We start from the raw sequence: 22,819 nt of genomic DNA, 5'->3' as shown, positions 1-22,819 counted from the left end.
GAAGATTTGGGAGGTAAAGCAGGAATTCCAGACTCTGGTTCACAGAGTGATGAAGTAGAATCTGCTGAGAGCCGTTTCTGCTTTGAAGAATAATTTTTGTATTGGGAAATCAAGCATGGTCACTGGCTTAATGGCTTACAAGCTATTTTAAGTAATGAAATTGGCTACATGTCATTCACATTTTGATGATAACATACTCGCTTATTAATTCCACATACTTAATAAATGTATCCACCTCTGCGTAATTAAGAACATCATTATCATTACACAGATGCTGTCTGCCTGGAACAGGTAAAGCTCATCTATTTAATTTGATCAAACAGTTGCCAAGCACCCACTCCATCCTGGACCCTGCGCTGTGTACTAGAAGCACAGACATGTCTAAGACCTACTCTGACCTCAAAAAGATTTATCCAGACAGGAAGACCTGTGCAGGACAGGTGCAGCATGCTGGTGCCTGTCTGGCATAAAGAGGTAGTTAATACATATCTATAGGATGGGTGGATGGGTGCATGGAGTCTGGGAAGGCAATATCAGTAAGACAATATTGAGGATGTAGAAATGGGAGAGCAAGGAAGGCTTCCAAGAGCAGGTGATATTTAAATGATAAATAGGAATTTTCCAGGTAGAGAAATAAGGAGAGCCAGCAAGGGCTGTCAGGTTGAAAATTGTGTGGTTGCAAGAGGAAGATGAATAGACCGGCATAGCTGGAGATAAAAACGTCAGTGGGGAGGAAATGATGGGGAGAGATGCTTGAGTTAAGCTTTGGCTGATCATAAATGACTTGTTCAGAGGGTTTGGGTTTCCCCAAAAGCAGGCCCTAAGATGAAAATTTGTGTGTACATCGTTTATTTGAGAATGGTCCCCAGGAAGTGAGATGAAGAAATGGGGTAGGCAGAAAGCCTATAAAATGGCTTACCCAGAGGACAGCTGGAGCTCATGTCTAGTGGGGCCAGTCTGAGAGGCCATGTAGAACACACCTCGTAATTCTCCCACCTGGGGGAGGAGCCTCAGATATTCATCCCCCAGCTCCCATCGCTCATTTGTTGAGGGGTGTTCTTGAAGGCCTTGACTCCCAGAAACTTCGGCCTGTCCTCAGCAAGGGCCAAGTTACAGAAAACAACCTCAGGCCGAGAGCTGCAGGAATCTGCTGGCTGAACTGGGACTGTCTGCACTGATTTCAGGGATGGGGGCTTGGTGGGTGTCCAGGTGTCTGCCACAAAGCCTAGTAGGTAACAGGCTAGATCTCAGCAGCCAACTCTGTGATTAAACAAGAAAAATAATTCTCTTTCAATGGCTTAATGCCATCAGTACTTCCTTCCTGGGGTGTTTGCTGTTCCTGAAGCCTGCAATGTGCTTCTTTCTTGCTTTTCATATAATTACCCCCTTGTCTCTGCTTAAATGTCACCCGCTCAGTGAGGTCATCTTTGATGATTCAATATGCAGTGTGTCTTTCTCCCTGTTTATTCTCTGTGATAGCATCTCGAAAAAAAAAATATATATATCCTTGATTCTTTATAATATATGCACATGCATATTTATAAACTATTCACATATACACAATGCATTATATATATTTGCTTGATATTTACTTGGCTATGTGCCTATCTCCCTTACTTGTCACTGAATTCTAGACACCTAGCATGATGCCTGCACATAGTAATTGCTCAATAAAGGCCTGTCTGGTGACTAATAGAGTCGACCACTTGCCTCATGGACTTTCTGGCTGAGGAAGGCTGGTCTCCCCTCTTCATTGCCCCAGTCTTCAAGGTCCTAGCACCTCTCCATGCTGCAGAGTTGTGTGCTGTGGAAGAACTCTGAGCAGCTGGGAGTAAGACTGGCCTCTGCTTGGTCCTGGGAAGGGGAGTCCAGGTCTTGGCATTGAACACACAGCCATATTCCCATCATGGGGATGGGCTCTAGACAATAGGACTCCTTTCAGTCGCTTTTCTTGAAGCTTAAAATATTTGCCCTCCTTAATGCATTTCTGACTGGATGCGTCTCCTAATCGCCTCAAATCCAGGTTTTCAGACTCACTAGGGTAATTAATGCCCTGGAAGGTTTAGAAATTTTTGTGAAAGAACTCTGGGGGGCCCTGGGAAGTAAGAATTGCCAGATAAAATCCATACCTGCTGAATCTGGCAAGCCTACTGCGATTGGCCCTCTGCTGGGCTCTGGAGAGAGGGGAGTAAGTGTCCACCTTCAAAGCTGGGTGTATACCCATCACCTTGCCCTGCTCTACAAGCTTCACTCCCGTCCTCCCACTGCCCACCTGGCTCCTCAGAGGCCAACATGACCCTATATTCCATGGAGAAAGACAGCTTGTAGCAAGGTCATTCTGATGCTCCAAAAATAGGCAAGTAGGCAGAAAAAATGAGCAGATGGGTAGACCTGGACCTGCTGTCTTCTTCCTCGTTTCCTGACCTACCTTAGTAGTTCACAACACAGGCTTTGAGAAAGACTCATCCCAGTGTGAATTCCACCTCTGTCTTCTTTGCCAATCATGTGGCCTTGGTTAACTGACTTCAGCAAACCTCAATTTCCTAAATCTCAAAATAGTTTGATACCTTATAGGGTTCTTGTGAGCATAAATAATAAGTGCGAGGCACTGACAGAATGCCTGTAAAAAATTAGCAAAAAATGCATATACACATTAGGTATAGAATTTGGAAAATTGAAATTTGACGATTTTAATTTTTTTTAAATTGCTCCTGCATAGTATCTTGGCACTGATCCATCAATCAATACATCCGTCCAGAATTATAAATGAAAGTAATAACTGGGAGCTAGGAGACAGGGAGGGAAGAGTCTTGTGAAGCCAACATTCGAGGTGGGTCAGGGCTCTGGTGGCTTATCCCTGCCTGCCTTTGTCCCTTGTCACCACCTACCTAACACCTGAGCTCCAGGCTTTCCTCCAGCTTTTGTGCCATTTTTACTGGCAACTTAGAAAACTCCTATTTATCTTTAACAATTCTGCTGACATATCATCCCTCCCCCATGAAGAATTAATTATTCTTTTCCAGAGTATTCTCTGGCTTCAGTTAGAGCAGATTCCACACTCTCCTCCAGGGACCACGGGGTCCGGATGCAAGGACTGTCCTGCAGCCTTGTCTGCCGGGGCCAGGCGCAGAGTCAGCACGGAGTGGACACCCAGATACACGGCTCTATTTCAGCTGGGCCTCCAGCTCATTTGGCCCCAGAAAGAGTCTTCAACGTTTTCCCTTAGAAAAGAGTGACCAGCCTCGTTTTGAAAGTCCTTGGTAGCTTCCCCTGATGGATACAGTCTTGGGCACCACCATGGCTTTCAGAAAAAGTGGGGTCCAGGCTTGTCCTTGCCTTAGTTGAAACTCTTTTTTTTAAAAATATATTTTATTGATTTTTTACAGAGAGGAAGGGAGAGAGATAGAGAGTTAGAAACATCGATGAGAGAGAAACATCGATCAGCTGCCTCCTGCACATCTCCTACTGGGGATGTGCCCGCAACCCAGGCACATGCCCCTGACCGGAATCGAACCTGGGACCTTTCAGTCCGCAGGTCGACGCTCTATCCACTGAGCCAAACCGGTTTCGGCACCTTAGTTGAAACTCTTATTTTGACACCACATCCCAGCCCCATGCTGAGCTCAGGACAACGGCCCTCCCGAGGAGGAACCAGCCTCCAGGAGTTCCAGCCACCCAGGAACTCCTCCTGCCTCCCTCCCTCCTGTGAAAACAATGGAGCCCCAGGTCTTGATGGCAGGGAGTCCTGGAGACAGGCAGGCAGGCAGTGTGACGGGACTTTCCTCTCCTGTACAGCTGACTCAGCCTCAGTGTGGCCTAGATGTCTATGAGAGAGGACAAGACGCAGCACTTCATCCCTCCACTGCTCCAAGCTGGGTCAGCGGCTCTGACATTTTGCCAGGTGCAATGGGTTGGCAAGGAGGAAGTACAAATGTGCATGCCTGCCCAACATCAGAGTTGTATAAGAGCATTTAGCAATACGCATGAGAAACACGTTATGGATGTAGAGGAGGGCCTTTGATTTAATGGTTAAATTCTTTTTAAAATATTTTTTTTTATTGATTTTAGAGAGGGAGAAAGAAATAGAAACATCAATGGTGAGAGATAATCACTGATCCTGATCGGCTGCCTCTAACATTCCCCACACCAGGGACTGAGCCCACAACCTGGGCATATGCCCTGACTGGGAATCGAACGGTGACCTCCTGGTTCATAGGTTGATGCTCAACCGCTGAGCCAAGCTGGCTGGGCTAATGATTAACTTTTAAATCTCTGTAGCTTGCTTCAGGTTTGCGATGAGTTTTTGTGACCCCAATTGAATCTGGAGAAAAAATAGTGTAAAAACAAGCATGTTTGTATAATCCTGAATTTTGTCTCCTTAAATCCATGCTGGATAGTCTAATAATATCATTTCCAAGAGAATTAAAAATAGCCAAGTAGGTACTATGTGCCAGACCCTGTGCTGACTACTTGATAGATGTCAAATTAGTTTTCTCATTTTACAAATGAGAATGAGGGTCATGGTTTGAGCCCACGTCTGCCACATCCGCCACATCCAGAGCCCTAACCACTGCACTCTACTACCAACTGAGTCAACAACCTGGCATGCAAACCTGAATGCCTGCTCCAGGCTGAAGAGCTTGGTCATGAATGCCAGACAGATTTTATGGGCACAAAATAAAAAATTAAACCAAGGAGGATAAATAGCAACCTTGGTGTCCAAATACTGTTTAGGGGCTTTCTTGGCATTTTAACTAAAGTGCGTTACTGGCACTTACTAACTACTAACTCATGCTCCAGCAAAAAGTCAGCCTTGTTACCAGCTGCAGGGGGCAGCCAGAGAAGCTGGACATCAGAAAAGCTCATAAGTGGATGAGTCTACAGGTTTGGTGTTGAGAGATTTTGAAATAACCATTCATTCCACTGTGACACAGACAGGTGCCATTTCACAAAGATTTCCCTGCTCACACTCCTCCCCACACATTAACCTGGGTTGCACATCTGCTTTTATTTGCAAACATTAAAATGTGTACAAGATCATTATCCCATTACCTATTCCCTCTGAGGTAGGGTATGATTTGGACATACAGGCACCATTTACTGCATGCTCAGTCGGAGTGGGCATTGCATTAAGGATCGTCTCCATTATCTTTTTAACTGCACAACCACCATAGGAGGGCGGTGCTATTAATCCAATTTTACACACAAGGAAATTAAGATGTAGAGAGATGAAGCAACTTGAAAGATCCGGAGGTCGCTTTGTAAAGTATATGACTGTCTAAACACTATGCTGTACACCTGAAACTAATACAAGATAATATTGAATGTGAACTGTCATTGAAAAATAATTTTTTTAAAAGCAACTTGGTTAAGATCAAGTAAATTGTTGAGTCTGGAATGCAGATACAGGTTGGTCTGACTTCCAAGACTCTAAACTTCTATGCCATAATAAGCATAAACGAGCATATACAAATACAGAAGATGAAAATGGATACAAAGATATTCCTTAAGTCTGCATTTAATGTGCATTACAAAGTACCATCACACAATGACAGTGGCACCTAATTCCTGGTGAAACTTCTGAGTGTCAGGCTCTGTTCCAAGATCTCTGTATTTTTGGCTCTCAAACTTGAACATGCATTGGGGTCTCCTACTTGGATTGTTAAAACAGATTGTTAGCTCCACCCCAGAGTTTCAGATTCCAAAGTAGGTCTAGGACAGGGGTGGGCAACCTTTTTGTGAGTGCGTGCCAAAACCAGCAAAATCTCTGACTCAAAATTCTTCTGCGTGCCAACCCTAATTTTTTGAGAACATGTTACGCCTACTTGATATCTCTTAAGGTGTATGTATGTGAAGAACCTTGAAGAAATAATAAAATTCATTCGAGCGACAAAAACACGGTATATAATGATGAAAAATACATTTATTTTTTAATGTATACATGTACACTGATAGTCTGACAGAAAACTTTATGACTCCATTTGATATTATCAGTGGGACTTTTGCTGCTGCATCACTGATGACAGATTTTACAGGTTTATATTTCGTGACCTTCAGAGATATGCATGAGCTACTACTTTCATCCGTCAGGCTACTCCTATTATGAGACTTAACAAAATTCATCACTGAGAACAAAGATTCACAAGCTTACGTGGATGAAACCAAAACACTGGTCGGATCTAGGAAGGCAGGGAGAGTTAAGGCAGAGGCATAGAAATTGCTCTTCCCCTCTCTCGTCAATCCATGTCTATGGTCTTTAAGATAACTTGTTATGTAAAATTATTTATTTATCTAAGATGCACCTACACTGAATTTATCTGAAAATTTAAAAAGTCGACATTAAGAAAAAAACTGTAAATGGAAGATTATAAGAGAGGGTTTCGCGTGCCAGCAAAAGTTACTGGTGTGCCATGTTTGACACGCATGCCAGGGGTTGCCCACCCCTGGTCTAGGATGAGGACAAAGAACATGCATTTCTAACAAGTTCTAGGTGATGCTGATGGCCCAGGCCCCACACTTTGGAAACCACTGCTCTATATGAATTAACTCACTGAACACTCATATTAACATTTTAATCCTCATTATAAAGATGAGAAAACTGGTGAGCTGAGAGATTAAGTAATTTGCCCAAATAAAGAGAAATACACCTTTAATTGTTTATTTGAGCGTCTCCTCTTTAAGCTGAGCCAAAAATAACTTTGCTTCTTACTCCATCAAATCCCACCATAGGAGGCTAACACCTAGGGCCATGTTGTGAAGCTATTTTGGCTAGCACACATTCTGGGTTTATTAATACCAAGAGAAACGCAAATGGTTTAGCTAGAAACAAGTATTCTCCAGCTCCTTTGTCGACCCACTTATTCAACCCGTTGGCATTTATTAGCCTCTTCTGGTCACTCAGCAGATAGCAGGGAGAATTCTCAGAAAGAAGATAAACTTTCTGAACTAAGTGAGCATAAGGCTGAGGAGCAAGGTCTAAATGAGGGCCATCTTTGGGGAATTCAACCAATGGACCAGGTAGGCAAGCAACTTTGCTTGGACTATAGATATGATTCTGGATAATCAACATGGCCATCACAATAATCGTTGCAGGCCAGGACCCCTGGAAAAGGACTCCGAATGGAGATTGCACCGGGGAGTACTCTCGGGAGTAGCACCTGCAAAGGAGTGAGGGAAGGAAGAGTGGACGGAGAGAGACACTGAGCTGTGATGGTTGCAAGAGATGCTCTAGCCAGTTCCACAAAGAGCTCCAAAGTTGTCTCCATTGAGGAAGGGAACTGGGCTTTTGCAGTCCTCCATCCAGCAATGATTAGATGCGGCTGCCCCTTGAGAGAGGCAGCTCTCTTCCCGTGGAGAGGAATACAGGGGTGAGTCATCAGTAGCTAACTGTACTGGCAGCTAGGGGAAATGAGTGCCTGAGTCCTGAAGGGTGTTCCGGATGGCACATCGCAGCACCCACTGTAATTATATTAGACAGCATTTATTGAGTACTTATTATGTTCAAGCCTTGTTTAAATGTTTTACACATATTGATTCATTCCAGACTCCTAGTACTATGAACTAAGTCAGCGGTTCTCAACCTGTGGGTCGTGACCCCTTTGGGGGTTGAACGACCCTTTCACAGGGGTCACCTAAGACCATCCTGCATATCAGATATTTACATTATGATTCATAACAGCAGCAACATTACAGTTATGAAGTAGCAACGAAAATAATTTTATGGTTGAGTCACAATATGAGGAACTGTATTTAAAGGGCCAGAAGGTTGAGAACCACTGAACTAAGTATAATAACTATATTAAACATGAGGAAATTAAAGCACAACTAAGTAATGTCATAGAAATCAGGATTCAAATCCAGGAAATCTCCTCCAAAGACTGAATGCTTAACGACTGTTGTTAACTGTTTCTCTGACTCTCTAAAAATCTAAACAAGGGATCACAGTGGTGCAAAGGGTTTTGGGGGTGGGGTTTGCTAGTGAGAAAGTAATAGATAAGGAAGTTTTCATCTAGGACAAGCATGTCAAACTCACAGGCCCCAGGTAGCATGCAGCCCACAACAAATATTTTTGCGGCCCAGCCAATAAAACGGCATCTAAGAAATGTTTTAATAAAAATTTCGTAACTTAATTTTTACAATATCCTGTTATACATAATTATTAATAATGAACTAAAATGTTTGCTAATGACTGATTACTATAATTGTGTTGCATTCATTTCCCTTATGTGCCTTACATGCAGGCGCACCATTTCCTCCACTAATACTAGCAGTGAATATTTTAGCAGCCGATTGCCACATCATTAGTCTTGTACTGACTTGTTTGGTGTGCGCAACAGGAAATATTTTGCTTTTGGAGAACAAGAAAAATGGGTTTATTTGCATGACACTTATTAATTTGTGCAGTTATTCAGTGTCTGGTAAGTTAATGTTAAAGAAAAAAATATTAATTTTTATTAAAATGTTCTATTATGTCAACGATTACTCGCTTATTTCAGCCCTTTGTATTCAGCATGTCTCTATTGAAATAAACCTACACTTCTATAAAAATTGAAGCTTTTGTTTTTTTGCAGCCCACATAAACTTCAACCTTGTTTATTTTGCCCGTGTTAGCCTTTGAGTTTGACATGCTTGATCTAGGAGGTAGACTGACAATATCACAAGGGATACTGTTGAGTGTTTCATGGTGAAGCTGTAGGATGGACACAATCAGAGTGAGCAGTGGCCAGCTTGGGGGCTAGGATACCCAGGGTCATAACCATACCCTGGTGGGTGCCCGGGAGAACAGACTAAGCTGCTTCTTGCTATGCATCTCATCTTCTCCCGCTGAACTGATTTTTCATCTTAATTAGGGCAATAATATTCTGAAAAGCAACTGTGGCCTTTCGGGTGTGTGGCTGGGGAAGTTATGGGTCCTCGGGGTCATATAAACTCAGCACGTCCTTGTGCTTAGAGTTCTTGGTGCATGTCCAAGACTGAAACGATGGAGCTAAATTTTCCTTAAAAGTCTAATTATGTCTTATGTGTTTGAAGAAAGTGATGTTTGGAAAGCAGCTTGTTCTCACTAATACATGAGAACAATGAGCAGCTGGCTGTCAGGACGATGCACAGAGGGAGCAGAGATTGACTTTATCTGCCCCTTGCTCCAAAGTTTCAACAACCAGCTTCCAGTTGCCTGTCCTATTTGGTGCTCTTTTTATTCTGGCTACAAAAGCCAGAGAACTATTGAATAATACTTTCTAATCAGATAATGATGGTAACAATAGTAATAATAGCAGCTGACATACGAGTTTACTTTGTGCCAGATAGTATGCTAAACTGATTTCATAATCCTCATATAAAAACTATGATCTGGGTATTATAGTGAATTTTACAGATGAAAAAACAAGGCCCGAGGAAATTAAAATACTTGTTCCAACTCTCTTGCCTGGAAACCATGATGAAAACTAACTTTGGGTTTCCAGAATCTAGGCCCTTAAGTTCTATGCTGTCTCCATAACTTGTCTGCTGCCTTTTTGGCCCCTTTCTTTCTCCTTTCTCTTTCTTCCTTTATTTCCTCTACAAATGTATTTCAAGTAACACCAGTGTGCTGGGCACTAGGCTCAGCGCTCAGGATTCAGGGATCACACCATCCCTGCCTTCATGGACATGGCAGCCTGGGGCTTAATTTCAGCTGGATAGTTAACATCAAGGGCAGCTCCAGGACTGAATCTGATCGACTCTTCAAGAAGTTGGCTGTATCAATGGAAGTTCCTCCCAAGGATTCCTCAGCTGCAGGGAAACCCCTGGTTGTCCTCAGTACTGGGGAAGAAAGCCCACCAACAAAGCCATTGGAGTGGAATCATTTCCAGCTCAGTCTAAATAGAAGCCGGACTTCTTTCAGCACTGCCTACCTGTCAGCACCGCCCTGTACTTAAAACATGGGCTCTGTATTCCAAGAGTTCACATACCAGCCCTTCCTCTTCATCATTGTGTGAACTGGAGCAAGTTACTTAACCCCTCTGTGCCTCAGTTTCCTCCACTGAAATGAGGATACAATAGCATTTATCTCACAGACAGATATGGAAATTACTGGACTCAATCTACTTTAGCTCTTATCCCCTTGTGAACGGATATATTAATTCAACTAATATTGAATCAATGAATCTTGTCTCAGAGGCCAAATTTATCCTTTTTAATGTTTATGATAAAGATTGTTTCTTTGACCCAGTCATGATTGACTCTAAAGGAGTTAAAAGCATCTAGAATAAAAATTAAATGAGGCTCTTGCAGGCATAGATAGCTTGGAAGAAGTGTTTTTAGATATAGTTTGTCTTCACCTTCACCTGACTTGTGAGAAGTCCACATTTCAGGTGAAAGACCACTGGTCACCAGCATCAGAGATTCCAGAAGCAGGGAAGTGGGCCTTGGTTTTATGACTTGTTTCTGAAGCATCTCCGACATTTAGGGAGGTGAGGACGTGTTCCTTGGGGTCACCAGTTAGAGAACGAGAGTTTTATCCATTCCAGCGAATCCCCAGACCACGGCCCTTCCTGTAGACGTTGAGGTACAATTAATCCTCATCCCTATGATTATTCACAAAGGATAAGATAGAGCCACTTCGTTTTCTTTAAACTTTCAGAGGTTCTGTTTCCTATTGTTGCAGGCCCCTGGGACCACGAAGTCTTTCTATAGTGAAGTCCCCCTTATCCAGAGGCAAAGGGTGGAACAAGTGAAAGAAATGACAGCAGTGCAGATGTTTCTGAGGCCACTGCTGTGAGTTAGTGCTAAGGACACTGGATCAGGACTTCCCACACTAGATATTTGGGTTCAAATATGACCCCCCTATTCATTAACACTGCAGCCTTAAAAACAACACCGACCTCTTCATTAACCTGGAAAATTATAATAGCTAAATTTCACTGGGTGTTTATCATATGCTAAGCATGCTCCAAGTTCATAAGTACCGTCGAAGGCTGGCACTAATACCATCCCACTTTACAGATGAGGAAATGAGTCTTAGGGTGGAGGTGGGATTAAACCCACGGAGCCTCACTCTAGAACTCATCATCTGATCTCTTCACTGCCATGAACTATGTTTGATACAAGCTGGTGTCCATCTTTGTTTCCCTTCTGCTCTGAGATCTCATTTGTGCAACTGCTAGTTGGAGTGCTGAAGGATACAGACTGAGCATAGCTGGACGTGGGATGATGGAGGGGATGCTGACTGGGGCAGCCACAGGGGCCATGAAGAGGGGACCTCATTCAACTAATAATGCAATCAGATACGGTAAAAAAAATCTGGGAAGAATATTCAGAATGTGGGATGGCATGAGCAAGGGCACCAAACACTGCTTAATAAATGGAAACTTGCAAGACCACCAGGAATGTTTTTCTTCTTCTGAGATTAATGCAAGAACAAGGCTCTCATTAGCTCCGCGGATAACTTTTCTAGAGCATAGAAAAATGGGCTTGCAACAGCTTGTTGATTCACAGATGTTTGTTGCATTTATTATGTGCCAGGAAGCAGGCACAAAATGAACATGACCAGTTGCTCTGATGGAGGGACTTACAGGTTGGGGAAGAGAATAAGATGAATAAATCAATAATTAATAACATAATGGTAACAGCTAACAGGTACTTTATGCCTGGTCCTATGTTAAGTGCTTCCTGAGCATTAGCTCATTGAACATGCATAGAAACCCTTTGAGGAATAAATGTATTGTTATCCTTCCCATTATATGAATGAGGAAACTGAGGAGCTGAGGAGCTTGCCGAGAGAGGTGGGCTTTGGACACAGACTATCTGACTTCAGGGCCCTTGACTCCACCATCACCCTTAGGAGAGCAGAGGGTGAAGGAAGGTGCGGCCTGGAGAGGTGGAAAAGCCATATGGCCTGCGTGTGGAGTAAGGGGAATGCTAGCTGCTATAACAAGTAACCCGTGGAATGTCAGTAGTTTAAATAATAGGAGTTTCTTTCCTCTGCTTTCTCACATAAAGTCTAAATGGCAGTGGGGCAGGGACAGGACATGGGATGGAAGTGTAGTTATTGAGATTCCTGGGAGGGTGCAGGCTCTGCCATCTTCAACATCTGCCAGGAAACGGAAGAGAGAACAGAGGCTCTCATAAGAAGGGACAGGCCTGGAAGTGATACATGTCACATGGCCCTGCGCTCACCCACTTGGCACAAGCACAGATGCATAGTCCCAGCTAGATGGAGGGGCAAGGGTGGGGAAGGGGACTTAAAAATGCAGTCCCTGGCTGGGCAGCCTCTTATCAGCAGCAACTCTATCTACAGGAGAGCACAGAGCTTGGTGGGTAGCCATCTCAGCCACACCCCCCATGGAAAGAGAGAGAGAGAGAGAGAGAGAGAGAGAGAGAGAGAGAGAGAGAGACCGAGACCAGATGATGAGGGCCATTTGTGCCAAGAAGCAAGGAGAACTTTATCTTGACAACAGTGGGGGTGGGTCTCTGTTGATTATAAGCAGGGCATGACCAGAGCAGGTTGGTGTGTTGGGAAAACAACTTTGGCTGTGAGTAAAGGGCTGATTTAGACAGGAAATTGCAGGCAGGAGGCCAGTTAAATGTATGCAACAGTAATCTGGATGAGAGATACTGGGGCCAAAAGTAAAACAATGGTTGATGGCACAGGGAGAGAGGTAGGAAGATATGAGAAATATCCTATTATCTGGAATTAGTTACATAAAAGCCTGCCTGGCCCCCATCTCCAATTCTTATGAATGCCCACCCCCCACCTTCACTCTTGTCCAGTTTACCTGCCTTTAAGCCTCAGATTGATGTACAGATGCCACCTCCTTAGGGAAGCCTTCCCTGATTTCATTCCCCACCCCTATCCCAGTTCAGGTTCCTTTATAAGCACTCATATCAGCTTGTATCTCCCTTTATAGCACTTGCAGTTATTCACATGGTCATTTGATTTATATGCCCACCTTTGATTGATCAAGCTTCTCAATAGAAGAAAATCAGTAATATTCTCTTGAATACCTAATGTATAATTCAATGCCCTGAATGGAGTAGACCCTCACTACATATATGTTGGATGAGTGAAAGAATAAAGAAATGATTCATAGGATTTGGAAACTTGTAAAATTTTGGAGAAGAGCTAAATACAATTCTTGGGTTGCTAGCTTGGGTAGCTGGATAGCTTGGTGCCTTTCATGATCAAGGATGGTTTTGACTCAACAAAATATTCTCCTGTAGTGATTTTGCTGATGGTCATGTCTTTCTGCTGAAATTGAATGACTAGCCAATATGTCCCAATCCAACGCACTGAGTATTCCTACTCACCCAGGCTCTCCCAGTTTAATGTTAAGACAATATATGGTTAATCAGTCATTCAGGGAGGGCCATCTGTTCGCAGGCCCATAGATGAGGTCGGGAAGCCTCATGGTGCCCACTCTGTAGATTCCACTCCTCCTTCTGTGGTTGCTCCTTTGAAGTGACTTGAATGACACTGGGTGATGCCCCATCCATAATGAATAGAATTTAATAATTGAGCAGTAGCTACTTAACTCTGTCTGAAAATTAAGTTCTGCTTTCCTTTCTAAGATCTGTGGCCCAGATCAGGCTGGTGCTCTCTCTGATCAGATGAGATGAGGAAAAGGTAAAAGGACTCTAAAATCTGGAAAGCAGCAAATGTCACACATATGTGCAAATAACCACTTAGTAACAGTAATGTTACTCTCCAAAAATGGAGCACATCACCAATCAAGATGCTCAAAGTCATAGTAGCTTGTGAAATGGAATTGGCAGCAAAACCTTCATCTTGAAATTCTTAACATGAGCCCCACGTGGTTGCTTATTTTGTTACTTTTCCTTTAAGAGATTATAAACCCTTTCAACCATTTGAATAGAAGCATTACCCTCTCAGACTGTCTGGTTGTGCTACTGTCAGAAGAAAACAGTGTCTTCAAAGATGTGTAGACACTTGGGCAATTTCCTTGAGAAAATAACATGCTCTGGATGAAATTATATTCCTATACTATATTAAAGTTTCCTTCAAAATTATAACTTAAGGCTGGCATTTGTCATGTTCTGTTTGCAAATTCTCCATCCCAGACTTTGATAAAAATCAGACAGAAATCTTGGTGACATTAGAACTGCACACATACTATTAAGTCAATTTAAGAAACTTTATTCTAATTAGGTTTAATCTTCTTGTCACCTCTTCAACATCAAGTTAGAAAACATGTGCCCAGGCCAATATTTTGGCTCTTTGAAATGTCTCTAGTAACTCAGACATTTCTTGTAGCAAAAATATATTTTTTTCTAATATATCTCCCCGGATAAAGGACATAAAAGGAAAAAAATCAACAAATGGGACTACATCAAACTAAAAAGTTTTTGCACCACTAAGGAAACTATCGACAAAATGAAAAGACAGTCCACTGAATGGGAGAACATATTCGCCAATGATACATCTGATAAAAGGTTAATATCCAAAACTTATAAAGAACTCAACTCAACACCAAACAAACAAATACCAATCAAATTTAAAAATGGGCAAAGGACCTGAATAGACACTTCTCCAAAGAGGACATGCAGATGATCAATAGACATATAAAGAGATGCTCAACCTCACTAATCATCAGAGAAATGCAAATTAAAACCACAATGAGGTATCACCTCACACCTGTCAGAATGGCTACCATCAATAAATCAACAAACAAGTGTTGGTGAGGAGGTGGAGAAAGGGAACCCTCCTGCCCTGTTGATGAGAATGAAGATTGGTGCAGCTACTGTGGAAAGCAGTATGGAGCTTCCTCAAAAAATAAAAAATGGATCTGCTTTATGATCCTGCAATTCCACTTCTGGAAATATATCCAAAGAAACACAAACACTGATTTGAAAGAATATATGCACCCTTATGTTCACTGCAGCCCTATTTAAAATAGCCAAGATTTGGAAGCAGCCCAAGTACCCATCAATACATCTATATATATAAAAACCTAAGTGACCAGCCCACCGGCCAGTAGCTATGATGCACACTGTCCACCAGGGAGAAGACGCTCAGTGCAGGAGCTGCCGAGCACAGCAACTTTGCAGAGTGCCCTCTCACACTCCGAGACCACTCAGGGGATGTCAGACTGCCGGTTTCGCCCAATTCCCGCAGGCCTCTAGTGAGTAGATAAAAGAGCTGTGGTACATTTACACAATGCAGTACTATGCAGCTTTAAAAAGAAGGAAATCTTGCCTTCAGGACAGCATGGATGGACCTAGGGGATATTATGCTAAGTGAAATAAGCCAGTCAGAGAAAGACAAATACCATATGATTTCACTTATAAAATAAACTAGCAAACATAGATACAGAGAACAGACTGACAGCTGGGGGCTGCGTAAAATAGATAAAGGGATTAAGCAAAAAACAACAACTCATAGATACAGATAACAGTAGGATAATTACCAGAGGGAAAGGGGGTTGGGGACAGGTAGAAGAGGGTAAACAGGAGACAAATGGTAACGAAAGATTAGACTTTGGGTGGTGAACACACAATACAATATACAGATGATGTATTATAGAACTGTACACTTGAAACCTATTTAATTTTATTAACCAATGTAACCCCTACAAATTCAATTAAGAAAAAAAATGAAAATCCTCATCCACAGTATAAAATTAAATTAAATTAAATCTATAGTTAGCACTGGGTAGAAGTTGAACACATATTTGTTAAATGCATGAATAAATGAAGGAATGAATGACTTGGGTTCTCCTACCATCTTAGGTTATAAAATGAAAAGAGAATTAGTCTTGGGAATCAGCCAGATTAGGGTATGAATCCTAGTTCTGCTACTTGCTTTTGTTCAGGCCTCTGTGGGCTCTCCACAGTGAAATGGAAGGCAGCCCAGAAAAACATCTGCATTAATTTCCTATTGCTATTATAATAAATTACCACAATTTGAGTGGCTCAAACCATCCCCCAACCCCCCCCCCCCCACACACACACACACACACAGATTCATTATAGTACAGTTCTGGAGACCAGAAGTCCAAAATGGGCCTCACTAGGCTAAAATAAGGCGTTAGCAGGGCTGTGTTCCTTCTGAAAGCTCCAGAGGGAGAATCCATTTCCTTGTCTCTTCCAGCGTCTGAAGGCTGCCACATCCCTTGGCTCATGGTGTTTTCTCCATCGTCAAAGCTAGCAGTGTAGCATCTTTAAACCTCTTTCCGACCCTCCTCCCTCCCTCTCCCATCTTTAAGAATCCTTGTGATTACATTGGGCTCATCTGGATAATCCAGAATAATCTCTCCTTCTCAAGGTCCTTACCTTAATCACATCTGCAAAATTCCTTTTGGCGTGTAAGGTATCATGTTCACAGGTGCCAGGGATTAGACATGGATGTCTATGAGGAGAATGAGGGGTATTATCCTGCCTGTCACAGTAACCATGCAGCCAGTGGCTGCACTTATCAGATTGGTCCAACAGCGATGGGAAGCATCTTCATTCCCCTCCAGGGTAACACAGATAATCCATTAAAAGCGCTCCCAGGGCCCAGCTGGTGTGGCTCAGTGGTTGAGCATTGACCAATAACCAGGAGGTTATGGTTGGATTCCCAGGGAGGGTACATGCCTGGGTTGTGGACTTGATACTTAGGGCGGGGTGTGCAAGAGGCAGCTGATCAATGATTCTCATCATTGATGTTTCTATCTCTCTCCCTCTCCCTTCCTCTCTGAAATCAATAAAAAATATATATTTTTTGAAAGTGCTCCCAGGTAGCATTCTCCACCACAAGAGTAGTGACTGGTTGGAAGGAATCTATTTCTACCTAAGGGTGACTCACTGGTCTTCATACCGTTGCGCAGTGGAAAGGTCTTGGTTCTCCTTAGGCTTCCTTAGATTTTGTAAGACAGGGTCAACTCCACCACCGCTTGGTTGAGTGTTCATATATATAAATGTGCACTTGGTCAGAAGTCGTTCCTTTAATGGTAACCTTGAACTCAGTGATTCACATCACCCATCAAATCTTTCGGAGGAAGAAACGCTATTCAAGGAGACCCACTCACCTGAGATGGGCAGTCCAACCACACCTTTAAACTGACCTAAGATCAAGACAGACTACTTCCTTTTGGCCCCAGGATATTTGCTTTCTTTCACTATATTTTGCTTTACTTTGGTGCTGTTGGACTATACTAGAGATATACCTTAAAAAAAGAATCAAGGAAATAATGGCATTTACTATAACAGTTTGCTGAGGCTGTTCATCACATTTCTGCAGACATTTCTTATGAAAAGCCACCGAGAATTATTCCCCAGTTATCAAAACCCGGTACTAGTTATAATTCTCTGTAATAACTGGTTTATTTCCACCAAGTGGACACTATTGAATACATACTGTGTATTCACATCGCTGGTCATTTTTCCCTATTTGCACACAGTATTAGGAAGCTAAGTACCAAGACTACTGTCCATCTTCAGCAAAGCTTTAGGACATCATAGCCCGCATTATGTGTGACAACTTATTTTCCTACCCTTATTGTCCTTTTCCCCAGTTGCTTCATCTGTTTCACATTTTAGTTCTTATTATATTGTAATGTCTGTAAAGCCCAGAATATGGCATAGTAAAAACCTTTATTTGCAGGATTTTTTTCTCTTTTGTGAGACACGTGCTCCTGACACATGCCTCTTTGTTCCAGGAATGTGGACATTTAAATGAAAAATATAAAAACACAAAAGGAAACCTCATCAGTGCTAATGTTTAGGAACTGACTCTCAGGAGAACTGGGTTTAGCATCATCGCAAAGACTGGTGCTTAGGTTGATAATATAAAAACAAGTCGCCAACGCTTTGTATGCTGAGCACACTGAGATCATAAATGCCAGGATTCTAAATGGCTTGCTTGCTGTTTGCACACTAGCTGGCACTGAAATCTATTTCTTTTATAAGGGATGTTTAGCTTTTATTACATCTTTATTCATGGTCAAAAGCCATTAGCAAATTTGCTAAAGTGATTGAAGATATTCCTCTTAAGGCATTCCTCAAGTGTCATCTCTTTGCCTTCCTGTTTTTTGTATGTGAACTTATCTTCTCAGAAAGGAAAAATGCTTTATACATTGTAGGGTTTTGGTAATGGTAGAAACTCAATATTTTAAAAAATCAATGTTAGCATGACCTCCAGTGAAAATATCTCCAAGTTAGACGCAAGCATAAGAGTTCACATCTCTGAGTTCATCAAACTACAGAATCTCCAACAGAGAACCTCTAAAATCCTACTAGATAGTATATCAGGACCTTCTCTTATTAATCTCTCACCCATAGAGCCCAGAACATAGTATGTATTCAACAAATACTTTTTGAATTAATGAGTAATACCTCTCACTCTCAGAAAGACTGGAGTTCTACTCCAACCACAGTAAACCATGAAGGGAACATAGGGCTTATCATGTGGCAGGCGTGCAGTATGTACTGAGTGGCTGTCACTGAGACACATCCGAGCCATGAAAGAAATTTCTGTCATCCCTGAACTCCAGAGCAGCAATTATTTTCCCCCTTGTCAAAGACATGCCTGACAGATGACATTCGCATGTGCAACTACTCTCATGGGTGTACTTACTAGTAGGTTTATGTGAGATTCCCATTGTGCTAGTACTATCTCAGTCTCCCTCTCTCCCACTCAAGAAAATACATCACAACACAAATGAATAAGGATGTCATTAATATGGGAACAATCCTGAATTCATGGCAATGTATTGAAAGAATAAGTCATCCACCATTTTGGCATTTCAAATAATAGTAGAGCAGGACCGTGAGGCATCTCACAGTGATTAACAGAAACAGCTCATCATCATACCAAGACTGAGAGTGTTGCTTACAGAAACCATCTCTGAGACCCACTGAGACCTAACATGCCATCTTGGGTATCTTCCCAAACTCCAGAGAAACCATCTCTGAGGCTCACCCTGTCCGCAACACAATCAATCATCTATACAATCTCCTCCATCCATGTGAGCTTCACCAGAAATCATTCCCACTCCTGGAAAAAGCTCACATAGGAATCTCACTGTCACTTGGGTGTCACTCCACTTTCACCAGCATGGCCTTGATGAAGAGGCATCACAAGCAGCCAACTTACCACGCCGCCACCAGCCGAGTGCACGAGCACAGACATCCCTTCTCGGAGGTTGGCGACTTCAAACAGCATCATGTAGGCTGTGACGAAGTTCATGGGGAAAGCAGCAGCCTCAGAGAAGCTCATGTCGTCGGGGATCTTGTAGACAAACTCCACGGGCGTGCAGACCACCTCTGCCCAGGCGTTGTAATTGACAAATGCCATGACACGGTCCCCGATCTGGGCATAGGGAAACACAGGGTTAGTGGATGTTTCTTAACCTTTTTGAAGTGTTTCTCAAACACTCAATACTATGATGAAAATTATAGATTCCTTCCCAGAAAAAAAAACACCCTCAAATATGCACCCATCACCTGCCTCCCAATTTCAAGGCATTTTTGGATGCTTTGAAGCCCATCTATAAAACATTCCCCAGGGACCATGGAGACCAGGTTCTTTACCCCTCTTCTCAAGCATAAATATACAGTGTGGAGCACATCGCACACCATGGAATGTTAGTGTCAGGTCATGTTACTAACTCAACCTCTCCTCTAACCTCTCTGCTTTGGAGCTGAGACAAACTGAGCCACAAGAAAGGTTAATGTGCCAAGGCTAGGAGTAAAATCGACTCTTGTTTGTTCCCTGCCAACCCACATGGATGCTCTGACAGACTAGTACATTCTGGCCTTTGCATCAAAGGTTAGCAATGGGTTACCGATCACTGTGGACGGGAATGCGGTGCATCAGAAGAGCCAGTGAATTAAGTGGAGGAGACTTAACAAGAGCAACCAGGCTTAGAGGCAAACAGGAATATGCTATCGGGTGTGAGAACAACTACCATTTATTGGACATATAGTATATGGCAGACGTTGTCCTAAAAACACTGCATGTTTTAACTCATGTAATCTGTACAAAACCCCTATAAAGGCATGGCTGAGTACTGTGTTTTATTTAATAGTAGTTTGCATAGCCAAACACCATGCAAAAAAAAAAAAAAGAAAAAAGAAAAAGAAAAAAAAAAAGAAAAGAAAGAAAAAGAGCAATCATCCCGTTAAAGTGGTTATGAAGGTATGCTAAATTTTTTTCAGACCTTATCATTACTAAAGCAAAAAACAAATAAGTGAACCAATACTAATAGCTTGTAGGAGCTGCAAAGTGCTAGCTAAATCGAGCCATTCTGCTATTTATTTTAGTGGCTTATACTATGACTTTCAAATGCAATACTCAAGTTGCTGTGGTCCTAATAAATTCGCAATAAATTAATGGCTTTCCTATATCTGTATTGTCATATATATAGTTATAATGCATTCTACTGCTGTTTTAATTTCTTTGTAGCTCAGCATTTCTCTTCTATTCCTACTCAACAAACTGCAAAAGGCTCCTATGAGATGGGGTCTATAAGAATCCCATATTACAGATGAATGATTGTAGATTTTAGACATTTAACTTGATGCAAAGAGAGATTAAAATATATGCCCAAGGTCATGTAACTAGAGAGCATCTGGACCAGGATTTGAATCTAGGCAGGCTGACTGCAGATAAAATAATTCATTACACCTGAGATAAGGGCTACAAAGAAGACATAAAGTTATAGAAGGGTGTTCAACAGTTGATCCTACAAGTCTGGGAATGTTAGTTTAACTCTTCAAATCTCAGTTTCCTCAGCTCTCAAATGGGTTTAATATTAGAAAGCGTTCTTATGAAGATTAAGTAACATAAAATGCATGAAATGCACTAGGCAGTATACATGTAAAATGAGGAAAGAGCAATCAGTGTTGACTTACAAAGAACAGATGGCTCTTGATCTCATGGAATTCACTGTTTAATGATCAAAAGCTAAATATAGACCCAGTAAACTTTATGAAACACAAGGAGTAGCTGTCTAATTATGAAGCTGATGGAAAGGAGAGGCTGTCCCACTGGCAATGAGCGTCTTAATCCCTGAGAATGTTGAAGATCAAATGATGAATGTTGGGAATTTCACCTTAAATGCAACAACTTGGGCCAGAGGATCACTGTGGTCTACCACTGGCTTCCTCTTCTGCACAGAAACGTGAAAACTCAAAGATACAGACTCAGTACCTCAGAGTGGCTAATGGCCTCCAGTCAACATGGAGTGGAATGAAGAGTATTTCAACCACCTTGACAGTGAGGGTCACAGCCACCAGAGCAGGGCTGACTGCCTCCCTCTTTTCCATTTCATTATCAAATGGCAAAAGTGGCTAAGCCATCAGACCAGCCCCAGTCCCAGAGTCCAGAGGTAGGCAACTTAAAAAAAAATCCAGTTCATTTCATTATTTGATTCTGTTAAGAAAAACATAGTCCTGGGTGATGGAAACCGAAGTATTCCTTTACTGCTGTGCCTCTGGCAATAACTTTTCAAGCCTCTGTGGCAATCGATCAACCAGGAGAGCTATTAGTGTGCTGCTGCATAGAATTCATCTCTAATGTGATTGAAAATCTTAAATCAAAATTATAGAAGGAATTTTAGTATTGGCTTTCTCCCAAATCATCCCCTGACTGGAAACCTGTAGGTGGAGTTTTTTATTTGTGTCACTGAAAGTTACTGGAGGGAAGTGGGGTGAAGGGTAGGTTGGACAATATGCACGCCAGAGCTAACTAGCAGAAGAAAGGTCATATATAGAAGGGAAAATATATATAATCAAGCAGAGTAAGTCCTCCCTCTACACCAAAGTCAACAACATCCCTATCTGTTGTTATATTCTAAAATAATGGGTTATTTATCCAGTGCTCAGAACTGATAGAGTTAGTAGTATGATCTTTTCCTTTGGGACCCTATGGAGGAGTGAGGAGCAGATAATATTTCTTATATGCAGCAATTTCAGGGAGAGATGCTGCTGTCTCTGTTATATTGCTTATCTGGGGACAGAAAATGTAAAGTCATATACAAGAAAAGAAAAAGCACACATACTTCTTGCTCAACACTTTCCTGCTCTATTATCTGAAAACCATGGACAAAAAGAAGGAGGGTGAGAAGATATTTCTAGACATTTATCATAATGAACTTGGAGCATATTGATACTTTCAGAGTATACTGAGGCTCAGATGCACCGAGACTGATCCAAGTCAACTCCAAGGGCGTTTTGGCATTGCATTTTATAGGATGTATCTTCCTGCACTTAGTATTGCAGCATTTGCAGGTTGTGAGCATGGGCAAAGATCATGGGGGAGTGAAAAGGCTCTGGTGACCCGAATCCAGGTTCTACTATGTGCCACCTTTTGGACTCCACAGAAAATTAATAAACCCTGCTGAACCTCATCTCTAAGGAGACAGTAACAATCTTTAGTTTGCAGGGCTGTGGTGAGACTGAAAAAAGATAACTTGCTCGTGTTTCTGGTTATAGTGGATTCTCAGATGCTAGCTGCATTCATGTCTCTCTGGGGAAGCACTTAGTTATAAGAGAGAGCTCTTGTACCTAATTTCCATTGGTTTTTCTGACTCCAAACTACTGCAATTTTGTGTGATTGATTTGCCCACAGTTTTCAGATTTTATAGACCAGATTCTAGTTTATTTGCATTATAATGGGAGAAAGAGTCCTATATCTTTTCACTGTTTAAATTTTTTATTATGGAAAATTTTGAACATGTATGGAAGTAGTCAGAATGATTTAATAGCCCTCATTATCCACAGCTCTACTCCCAATCCATCAACCCATGACCAACTCCATCTCACTGTCAGGTACTGCTACCCCGTGGCTTTAAAATTTCACCCCAAACCCAGCCAGCGTGGTTCAGTGGTTGAGTGTCAACCT

General features: G+C 42.1%; 1 protein-coding gene across 1 annotated transcript in view; it reads right to left on the bottom strand.

The window, feature by feature from the left end:
* The window catches only part of VAT1L (vesicle amine transport 1 like), a 146,292-nt gene that overhangs the window by 98,968 nt on the left and 24,505 nt on the right, over nt 1-22,819 (bottom strand). Inside the window, exon 3 of the mRNA XM_081108518.1 lies at nt 19,070-19,285. Within this exon, the coding sequence (XP_080964644.1) occupies nt 19,070-19,285 (216 nt within the window). The remainder of the gene's footprint in view (nt 1-19,069; nt 19,286-22,819) is intronic.

This window comes from Myotis nattereri, assembly GCF_964212035.1.
Source record: "Myotis nattereri genome assembly, chromosome: 15".
In the NCBI taxonomy this organism is placed as follows: domain Eukaryota; kingdom Metazoa; phylum Chordata; class Mammalia; order Chiroptera; family Vespertilionidae; genus Myotis; species Myotis nattereri.
Note: the sequence above shows the minus strand (reverse complement) of the source record. Positions and strands in the feature narration are given on the sequence as shown.